General features: G+C 49.8%; 1 protein-coding gene across 1 annotated transcript in view; it reads left to right on the forward strand.

Moving 5' to 3' along the window:
• The window catches only part of gem (GTP binding protein overexpressed in skeletal muscle), a 40,406-nt gene extending 29,299 nt beyond the window's left edge, over nt 1–11,107 (forward strand). Inside the window, exon 5 of the mRNA XM_085992655.1 lies at nt 7,861–11,107. Within this exon, the coding sequence (XP_085848781.1) occupies nt 7,861–8,138 (278 nt within the window). The 3' untranslated portion in view covers nt 8,139–11,107. The remainder of the gene's footprint in view (nt 1–7,860) is intronic.
• The last annotated feature ends 289 nt before the right edge of the window (nt 11,108–11,396 follow it).

The following is an 11,396-nucleotide window of genomic DNA, read 5'->3' on the forward strand; positions in this document are numbered from 1 at the left end:
CCCACCCAGCTTTGTGTCATCTGCAGACTTGGAGATATTACATCTAGTTCCCTCGTCTAGATCATTTATATATATTGTGAATAGCTGGGGTCCTAGCACTGATCCCTGCGGTACCTCACTAGTCACTGCCTGGCACTCGGAAAAAGACCCGTTTATTCCAACTCTTTGCTTCCTGTCTGCCAACCAGGCCTCTATCCAAGACAGTACCTTACCCCCAATCCCGTGAGCTTTAACTTTGCACGCTAATCTCTTATGTGGGACCTTATCGAAAGCCTTCTGAAAGTCCAAATACACCGCATCCACTGGTTCTCCCTTATCTATTCTACCAGTTACATCCTCAAGAGATTGCAGTAGATTAGTCAAGCATGATGTACCTTTTGTAAATCCATGTTGACTTTGTCCGATCCTGTCACTGTTTTCCAAGTGCTCTGCTATTACATCTTTTATAATGGACTCTTGCATTTTCCCCACTACCGATGTCAGACTTACCAGTCTATAATTCCCCGTTTTCTCGCTCCCACCTTTTTTAAATAGTGGGGTTACATTAGCTATCCTCCAATCCATGGGAACTGTTCCAGAGTCTATCGAATTTTGGAAGATGACCAGCAATGCATCTACTATTTCCAGGGCCACTTCCTTAAGTACCCTAGGATGTAGATGATCAGGCCCTGGGGATTTATTGGCCTTCAATCCCGTCAATTTCCCTAACACCATTTCCCTACAAATACTGATTTCATTCAATTCCTCCCTCTCATTAGACCCTATGTTCCCCGACATCTCTGGGAGGTTATTTGTGTCCTCCTTTGTGAAGACAGAACCAAAGTATGTATTTAATTGGTCAGCCATTTTTTTGTTCCCCATTATAAATTCCCCTGATTCTGACTGCAAGGGACCTACTCTTGACTTCACCAATCTTTTTCTCTTCACATATCTACAGAAGTTTTTACAGTCAGTTTTTATGTTCCCTGCAAGCTTACTCTCATAATCTATTTTCCCCCTCTTAATTAATCCCTTTGTCCTCCTTTGCTGAATCCTAAACTGCTCCCAATCCTCAGGTTTGCTGCTTTTTCTGGCCAAATTATATGTCCTCTCCTTGGATCTTATGCTATCCCTAATTTCTCTTGTTAGCCACGGTTGAGTCACCATTTTTGTTTTATTTTTATGCCAAACAGGGATGAAGAAATTCTGTAGTTCATCCATGCGATCTTTAAATGTTTGCCATTGCCTATCCACCATCAACCCTTTAAGTAACGTTCCCCAATCCATCCTAGCCAACTCGTGCCTCATACCATCGTAGTTTCCTTTATTTAAATTCAGGACCCTAGTCTCTGAGTCAACTACTTCACTCTCCATTTTAATGAAGAATTCTATCATATTATGATCGCTTCTCCCCAAGGGACCTCGCACAACAGGATTGCTAATTAATCCTTTCTCATTACATAATACCCAGTCTAAGATGGCCTGATCTCTAGTTGGTTCCTCGACATATTGGTCCAGGAAACCATCCTGTATACACTCTAGGAATTCCTCCTCCATAGTATTGTTACTAATTTGGTTAGCCCAATCTATATGTAGATTAAAGTCACCCATGATAACTGCTGTGCCCTTATTGCACTTTTTACATTTTACAACAGTCCTCTTTGAAAGGGACCTGAAACATTTCCCCCAGCCCAGTCTTTAGCTGGACTTTCAAACCGCTTCAGTGGAAGCGTTGCTCCAAATAAGCCCCTAAACCGCTAAAGACTTAAAAGTTGTGGGACCTCCCGCACAACCCAACAGACTTTAGGCGCATTTTGACACTTGCACCGAGTTAGCAATTTTTTTTTGTTTCCCTGGCCTCGGGGAACCCGCCAGCTAAAGGAAGGTGAGGTCTGCTGGATCCAGGGGGTAAGTGCCTTTCCACTTAACTGCTGAATCCAGCGGTCCTGCCTCGCCGACCTCCCGCAATCAGACCCCCCCCAGCCCTTCCGATCCCACCCCCCGCAAGACCTCAGAACCCTCCCCGCAAACGAGGCCTCCAACGCCCCCCTCCGATCCCCACTTCGGCCTCGAATCTGCAGCCCCCGAACCCGGTGGCGATAAGCAAAACCCGACTGCGCAGAAGATCCTCCAACTCCCGACCCCCCCCACCGACAATCCTCCAGCCCCCAAACCCCGATAATCCTCCAGCCCACGACGCTCCCCCGACAATCCTCCAGCCCCCCGACCCTCCCCCGACAATCCTCCAGCCCCCCGATGCTCCCCCGACAATCCTCCAGCCCCCGACCATCCCCCGACAATCCTCCAGCCCCCGACCCTCCCCCGACAATCCTCCAGCCCCCAACCGCCCCGACAATCCTCCAGCCCCCAACTCCCCGAAGATCCTCCAACTCCCGACCCTCCCAATGATCCTCCAGCCCCCGACACCCCCGATAATCCTCCAGCCCCCGACCCCCCGACAATCCTCCAGCCCCCGACCCCCCGACAATCCTCCAGCCCCCGACCCCCCGACAGTCCTCCAGCCCCCGACCCTCCCCCAACAATCCTCCAGCCCCGACCCCCCGACAATCCTCCAGCCCCCGACCCTCCCCTGACAATCCTCCAGCCCCCAAACCCCCGACAATCCTCCAGCCCCCGACCCCCCGACAATCCTCCAGCCCCCGACAATCCTCCAGCCCCCGACCCTCCCCTGACAATCCTCCAGCCCCCGACCCCCCGACAATCCTCCAGCCCCCGCCCCTCGACAATCCTCCAGCCCCTGACCCCCCGACAATCCTCCCGCCCCCGACCCCCCGACAATCCTCCAGCCCCCGACCCCCTGACAATCCTCCAGCCCCAACCCTCCCCCTGACAATCCTCCAGCCCCCGACACCCCCGACAATCGTCCAGCCCCCAAACCCCCGACAATCCTCCAGCCCCCGACCCTCCCCCTGACAATCCTCCAGCCCCCGACCTCCCGACAATCCTCCAGCCCCCGACCCCCCGACAATCCTCCAGCCCCCGACCCCCTGACAATCCTCCAGCCCCCGACCCCCTGACAATCCTCCAGCCCCCGACCCCCCGACAATCGTCCAGCCCCCAAACCCCCGACAATCCTCCAGCCCCCGACCCTCCCCCTGACAATCCTCCAGCCCCCGACCCCCCGACAATCCTCCAGCCCCCGACCCCCCGACAATCCTCCAGCCCCCGACCCCCCGACCATCCTGCAGCTCCCGGCCCCCTGACAATCCTCCAGCCCCCGACACCCCCGACAATCGTCCAGCCCCCGACCCCCCGACAATCCTCCAGCCCCCGACCCCCCGACAATCCTCCAGCCCCCAACCCCCCGACAATCCTTCAGCCCCCGACCCCCCGACAATCCTCCAGCCCCGACCCCCCGACAATCCTCCAGCCCCCAACCCCCCGACAATCCTCCAGCCCCCGACCCCCCGACAATCCTCCAGCCCCCCGACCCTCCCCCGACAATCCTCCAGCCCCCGACCATCCCCCGACAATCCTCCAGCCCCCAACCGCCCCGACAATCCTCCAGCCCCCAACTCCCCGAAGATCCTCCAACTCCCGACCCTCCCAATGATCCTCCAGCCCCCGACACCCCCGATAATCCTCCAGCCCCCGACCCCCCGACAATCCTCCAGCCCCCGACCCCCCGACAATCCTCCAGCCCCCGACCCCCCGACAGTCCTCCAGCCCCCGACCCTCCCCCAACAATCCTCCAGCCCCGATCCCCCGACAATCCTCCAGCCCCCGACCCTCCCCTGACAATCCTCCAGCCCCCAAACCCCCGACAATCCTCCAGCCCCCGACCCCCCGACAATCCTCCAGCCCCCGACAATCCTCCAGCCCCCGACCCTCCCCTGACAATCCTCCAGCCCCCGACCCCCCGACAATCCTCCAGCCCCCGCCCCTCGACAATCCTCCAGCCCCTGACCCCCCGACAATCCTCCCGCCCCCGACCCCCCGACAATCCTCCAGCCCCCGACCCCCTGACAATCCTCCAGCCCCCTCCCCTGACAATCCTCCAGCCCCCGAAACCCCAACAATCCTCCAGCCCCCGACCCCCCGACAATCCTCCAGCCCCCGACAATCCTCCAGCCCCCGCCCCTCGACAATCCTCCAGCCCCCGACAATCCTCCAGCCCCCGACAATCCTCCAGCCCCCGCCCCTCGACAATCCTCCAGCCCCCGACCCCCCGACAATCCTCCAGCCCCCGACAATCCTCCAGCCCCCGCCCCTCGACAATCCTCCAGCCCCTGGCCCCCCGACAATCCTCCCGCCCCCGACCCCCCGACAATCCTCCAGCCCCCAAACCCCCTGACAATCCTCCAGCCCCCAAACCCCGACAATCCTCCAGCCCCCAACCCCCTGACAATCCTCCAGCCCCCGACCCCCCGATTATCCTCCAGCCCCCAAACCCCGACAATCCTCCAGCCCCCGACCCCCCGATTATCCTCCAGCCCCCAAACCCCGACAATCCTCCAGCCCCCGACCCCCTGACAATCCTCCAGCCCCCGACCCCCTGACAATCCTCCAGCCCCCGACAATCCTCCAGCCCCCGCCCCCCCCCGACAATCCTCCAGCTCCCGACCCCCCGACAATCCTCCAGCCCCCGACAAGCCTCCAGCCCCCCGACAATCCTCCAGCCCTCGACCTCCCCGACAATCCTCCAGCCCTCGACCTCCCCAACAATCCGCCAGCCCCCGACCCCCCGACAATCCTCCAGCCCCCGACCCCCCGACAATCCTCCAGCCCCCGACCCCCTGACAATCCTCCAGCCCCCGACCCCCTGACAATCCTCCAGCCCCCGACCCCCCGACAATCGTCCAGCCCCCAAACCCCCGACAATCCTCCAGCCCCCGACCCTCCCCCTGACAATCCTCCAGCCCCCGACCCCCTGACAATCCTCCAGCCCCCGACCCCCCGACAATCCTCCAGCCCCCGACCCCCCGACAATCCTCCAGCCCCCGACCCCCCGACCATCCTGCAGCTCCCGGCCCCCTGACAATCCTCCAGCCTCCGACACCCCCGACAATCGTCCAGCCCCCAAACCCCCGACAATCCTCCAGCCCCCGACCCTCCCCCTGACAATCCTCCAGCCCCCGACCCCCCGACAATCCTCCAGCCCCCAACCCCCCGACAATCCTCCAGCCCCCGACCCCCCGACAATCCTCCAGCCCCGACCCCCCGACAATCCGCCAGCCCCGACCCCCCGACAATCCTCCAGCCCCCAACCCCCCGACAATCCTCCAGCCCTCGACCCCCCGACAATCCTCCAGCCCCCGACCCCCCGACAATCCTCCAGCCCCCGACCCCCCGACCATCCTGCAGCTCCCGGCCCCCTGACAATCCTCCAGCCCCCGAACCCCCGACAATCCTCCAGCCCCCGACCCCCCGACCATCCTGCAGCCCCCGGCCCCCTGACAATCCTCCAGCCCCCGACCCCCTGACAATCCTCGACCCCCCGACCATCCTCCAGCCCCCGACCCCCCGACCATCCTGCAGCTCCCGGCCCCCTGACAATCCTCCAGCCCCCGAACCCCCGACAATCCTCCAGCCCCCGACCCCCCGACCATCCTGCAGCCCCCGGCCCCCTGACAATCCTCCAGCCCCCGACCCCCTGACAATCCTCCAGCCCCCGACCCCCCGACAATCCTCCAGCCCCCAACCCCCCGACCATCCTGCAGCTCCCGGCCCCCTGACAATCCTCCAGCCCCCGACCCCCCCCGACCATCCTCCAGCTCCCGACCCCCCCCCGGCAATCCTCCAGCCCTCGACCTCCCCGACAATCCTCCAGCCCCCGACCCCCCGATGATGATCTGCAGCCCCCGACCCCCCCGATGATCTGCAGCCCCCGACCGCCTCCAAAGACCCCCAGCCTTCTGACCGCCCTCCACCCCGTCCACCCCGATCCCTCCCTCCCTCCTCTCTGCGGCCTAGTGCCGCAGGCCTACCTGCCCGACAGATAGCCAGCCTCTCCATCTAGTTGGCTGCTGGGGGGCGGGGAAACAGAGATTCAAAATGTACGTCAGGCCCTGCCGTTAAATTCTCCCCCGTTTCCTGACCGCATTGAATCCCCCACCCCCTGCTCCCTACCTGCCTCCAAATTAAAATTCCGGCCCAAGTATCAGGAGGCTGTTTGACTGCAGAGGGCACCACAGCTAACTCCAAATCCTGCCCTTGTTGAAGGTGCACACATTCACACTTCCAGCAGGAGTCACTGGATAACATTCAGGAGTGGAAACCTGAGTTGACTTATTTCTTCCTTGCCCAGGAGCACTAAGGTGAAGTGTAGTGCCCCTCACGCCAGTCTGACATCAGCTGACCCAGTATAGATTGCTCCTGGAACTTTCTCCGTCTGTACGGCTCAACCACTCACTGGATAAACTGAACCATCAGGATAGTTAGCAACGATCTTTGAACTCTGTGAGGCCTATAATGTGGTTCCAGCACTGATAATGCAATCCTGTTGCATCAGCAATGGGAAAATATTGTGAGGTCAGCTCTTTTGAATACTTAATGTTGCTGCCAGTATGTTCCTCATGACTGAGGTGTAGAGATGGTAGTATGTAAACAGCTGCTGGCACATTAAAGACAACAGACATTTTTTGTGAGGTAGATTATAATGTCGTCCAAGAAAATTGGTCTTTTGCGGCATAACTGTGTATTTACATTACAGATGCAGCTGTGATTAATCTCTGTACAGTTAGTGGCTTAGGCACCTCCTGCCTGCACTTTCCAGTGCTCATGGTAGCAGGCGTAGTGTAGGCCTTAGGCCTCGTGTGTCCACAATATGAGATACAGTGCCATGGGCCACATTATCAACCATCTTGTCTCTGGAAACAGAGTATTGTAAACTGTGACTACTTGAACAGGTTTTCAGGCATTTTAATGTAGCAACAATCCTATATGTTTTATTTGAATTGCCTGCCTCTGAGTTTGTGGCTTTGAGCCCGTTATGAGGTCCAGGGCATATAATCTTCTAGGCTGACATTCCAATGTAGTACTGAGGAAGTGCTACATTGTCAGAGGTGCTGTCATTCAATAATGACCCTGAATTAGCGATCAGTATGACGACGTACTCTCGTATGTACTCTCGCTGTCATATCGCCTTTGAAATTGACCACAAGTTCAGGATTTTCACTTGTCATCTGTCAAGTTCTGACTGCACATCGGCTTCACTGCACATTTCACATACTCGTTCAAATCAACGTGCAGGCAAAAAGTTGGGTTAATTGCCCACCTACTGTGCATTAAGTACACTGAAAATTTTTACGTCTGGTGCAAACAGGCGCAGGAGCCTGTTGCATAGTGTAAGGGGGAGGGGAGATGAGAAAGTTGTATTCATGTTGAGCTAAGTTTATGCTACAGCCCATAACAATTGAGGCACTGGTTCATGTCTGAACAGATACAAACTTTGAAATAAACTTTTATTTGTTCGAGTTTGAAAACAGGGCCTTTTTGTGTCACCGCCTTTGCTGCCCAAAAGCCTTTTGTAGTTTCGGTTTAATTATTTCCCAACTTCTATTTAGATAGGATTTAGTTCATTTTCATGAGTTACTCATGTTATCAGACATGTCACAGCTCACAGTTCAGGAATGGTTAAATCTCACTTATTTCTAGTCACAATCATTATATTTGGCAGAAAATAGTAACTTCTTTATCTTCCTTCTTCTAACAGTTATAAGAAGCTAACCTGAACTCTATTAATTTCATTGGGTTTACCATCTATAAAAGACTTTTTTTCAGAGGCCTTACATAAAGAATTGTGGCAGCACTTGTTGAGGAACAGGTTGGCAACAGCCAAAGAACGAGGCACAAATTATTTTAATAAGCAGAAGGCATATGTATATGTTTTTTAAATGTAAATGTATTTTTCATTTGCAGAGGGCAGATCTTGTGCTGTTGTTTTCGACTGCAAGTTCATCGAGACCTCTGCTGCAGTCCAGCATAATGTACAAGAACTCTTTGAAGGAATTGTGCGACAGGTACGGCTCAGGAGAGATAGCAAAGAAGTGAATGAACGAAGAATGGCCCAGTACAAACGAAGAGAGAGCTTCCCTAGGAAGGCCCGACGCTTTTTGGATAAACTAGTGGCAAAGAACAATAAAAAGATGGCTTATAAAGTGAGATCAAAATCTTGTCATGACCTTTCTGTACTATAAAAAGTATAGACTGCCATAATTAAAATGGTGACTGTTAAATTATCAGACTATTATTTTGAGGGTATGGGTTAATCAATCTACATTAGATTACGATATATTGGACCCAATTGGTTTACAGTTGTGTTTGAATTGACAGCAGCACAGCTTTCTATGTTGGTGAATTTCCCCCATTGTTTGTCAATGAAGAGCTTTCAATATCAGTTTATGATAATTGCATCTGATATGTGGTTTGCTTAGAGTTACATGTTCCCCAAATGAATTATAGAAGGAGAGTCTTAAACTACAGGCAATTCTGGCATAAAAGGGCTTTTTAACCTTGTAATAAGCTTCATTTTTTTTAAAAGGAGAGAATTGCCAAAGAGATGGAATAGTGGTTTAAAATTGCCTGTGCTATTTCGTGCTCTGAATTGTGCATCTGGTTGATCAGAAGATCAAAAACGCTTTCTGGTAATGATTTGTCGCTGACATCACGCATGGTGGAACAGGGCAACTGCAGCTCAGCTCAGTGACCACATTATCACATTAGACTATTATTTTCTTGCTTTAAGTGAAAAATCTGTTTTAAACAGTGTTGGAGTACTGGATTATTGTTAAAAAAAGGTGACAAATAAAGTGAGCTCTGCCAGGCATGGTGAGCTCTCCTGTGAATTCAGAGCATACTACTAACAGCTCGTTCCTTATCTGACCTCTAAGAGATTTCAGACTGAAAATATCAAAAATAAAATCATCACTTGGTGTAGTAGTGTGCATGTGTTCCTTGTGAGTCAAGTTGAGTTTTCATCCAGAGAGTGCCTATTGGACAATAACCTGTCATTGCTATAAGATTGCTAATCCTGAGCACTTTTTCTCCAGTTAAGAAGGTGGGTAAGAGATTCATTTCAAGGTCTCTGGTACTGTTGGTCTGTAACCAACCACTGGTAGTTAGTTATGAGAACACATCTGGGGTGACTCATCTGACAATTCCCATCTCCCTCCATGACAAAAGGAATGTCCTACTGCTCAACCTCTCTTCAGTGGCTTAGATGTAGAATTGGGAGGAGAGAAGGGATGAATCTGCTTTTTTAGCACATTAATATCTCAACATGCTGTGCCCTAAGCCATATTAGCCACCAGTATGGATGGAAAGGGCATGATATCTACAATAGAATCATAGAATTTTATGCCACAGAAGGAGGCCATTCAGCCCATCACACTTGTACCTTTTGTCTCTTGTCCCAGTCCTCTGAATGCTATCATTCATTTCTGGATATATTTCAGGTCTTTGTAGCTGTTCAGCCTTTCACTGTCAGTATTGAGCTTGTGTTCCATTTAAAACAACGTTTGTTGGAAGAAATAAGTTGAACAAACTAATGTCTTTCATAACTGCATTATATCCCTTTTAAATAAGTTTAATTTTTAACTACATTACTATATATATATTCTTTTATATTTTTCCAGATAAGATTTGTGTATTTATTATGAACAATTCAACTAGAACTCTTTTTTAACGAAATGTTGACAAAATTTTGTATTTATTTTGTAAGTTTCTACTTAAATATTCCACTTTCAAGCAAAATAATGTAGTTTATTAATTTTATTATGAAACATTTTTATTGCCTTCAATGTATTATTTTGTGTAAAGTATGCTGGTTTGTACTTTGAACAATTCTTTATGTGTAATGGTGTATGAAGATCTGTTGAAACTGTTTCTGAGCATTAGGGCCAATAACTTGTGTTTCTCCAATATTGAATTAACCTCGGCCACCCAGTCCAGACAAAGTAACCCCACAAAATTCTCCACATTGACCAAATTGGCCACAGAGAACTTTCAGCTCATGAAAGATATTTACTCAGAATATTATTTTTCTTTTTATCATCAATTGTTCAGCAATTTCATCTTTGTGTTTTTATAATGCAGACTTGCTAAGGATTGTTGAAGTTAAACATTATAGGAATTTTTGACTTATTGATGTTAGCAATGGTGTGCAACTAACTGCTGAGTATGAACCAGGCAAAGCCACTTGGTGAGAGATGCTTCAACCTATGTCCCATAGTGATAGAACAGTAGTCATTCATTTGAGGAAAATCAAAATGTTCTTTTCCCATTCTGGTTGAACTTGTCTCACACTGGTTGAATATTTCAATCTGGCTGCCCTTCGTTGTTCAGTTGAATTTACTGACACTGTCAGATAAGTTTGAGTAATTCTGGCTGGTTGGGAATGAGGGGGAAGTGAGACTCAGCTAGTTAATGAATAAAAGAATGACAATAATGATTCAGATTGGTTAAGACAATTGGTAATCCATGCATTCATGAATAAAAGACTTACACTGAATGGCAAATAATTTTAGGATTATTGCCAATTTGCTTAAAACATAATAAATCAATAACCTTTTGTGTGCATGAATGGAACACAGACATCTTTATTGATTTTCAATAATTGGATTATCACTTTGGAAAACACAGAAAGAACAACAATAGTCTTATTAAAGACATCTTACTACTTAATGTGATGGGAAAATAGTGCAAGAACAGTTTAATGACCCATTTATTTTAGATAGATTGGAGAAACCAAAAATCAAATTATTTTGGTCCAATTGACCTTTTCTTTTAAATTTATTATTATTTTTCTTTTTAAATAATTCTTCTCCTGCATGATGCTTTTAATAAGGAGAGTGAGGTATAAATATGACTTTTAATGAATGTTATAGTCTGGCCTTGAAATTAGTTCCTTCCTATTTAGCTCTGTTTTGAAACCATACCTGTAAAGCTTATTGGAAGGAAATCAAATTGTTCAATATTATTTCTCAGTTTCAAGATCTTTGTTCAATTAACGATTTTATTTATATTTAATAGTTCATTTCTACACTAGTCAATGGAAAAATATATGGATTTATGTTTGTACTGGAACATTCTTGTTTTAAATCATTGAAGTATACCATTCATATAACAAACAGATATTTAATAAAACTTTTTTTTAGAGAAATATGTATTACTTTTGGTTTTATTATAGATACTTAAAACTTTTTACTTATGCATTTGTGATTAGAAGTGGGTACTGATAATGACTGACTTCATATATCACTGAAATCAGAGTTACCAAAAGTCTGCAAAGACGGCAAAAAAAAACATTGCCAATGTGTGAGAGATCAGCGGGATGGATGAACTAAGGAATTACCAGAAAAATTTACACTCCAGGTGACAAGGTCTTCCCTCCCTAAAATGAAAAAGATTCTTGCATTTATGTAGTGCCTTATTATGTCTCAGAAAATCTGAAAGAG

This window comes from Somniosus microcephalus, chromosome 7, assembly GCF_052327205.1.
Source record: "Somniosus microcephalus isolate GS21.2 chromosome 7, FLI_Smic_1.0, whole genome shotgun sequence".
Lineage (NCBI taxonomy): Eukaryota > Metazoa > Chordata > Chondrichthyes > Squaliformes > Somniosidae > Somniosus > Somniosus microcephalus.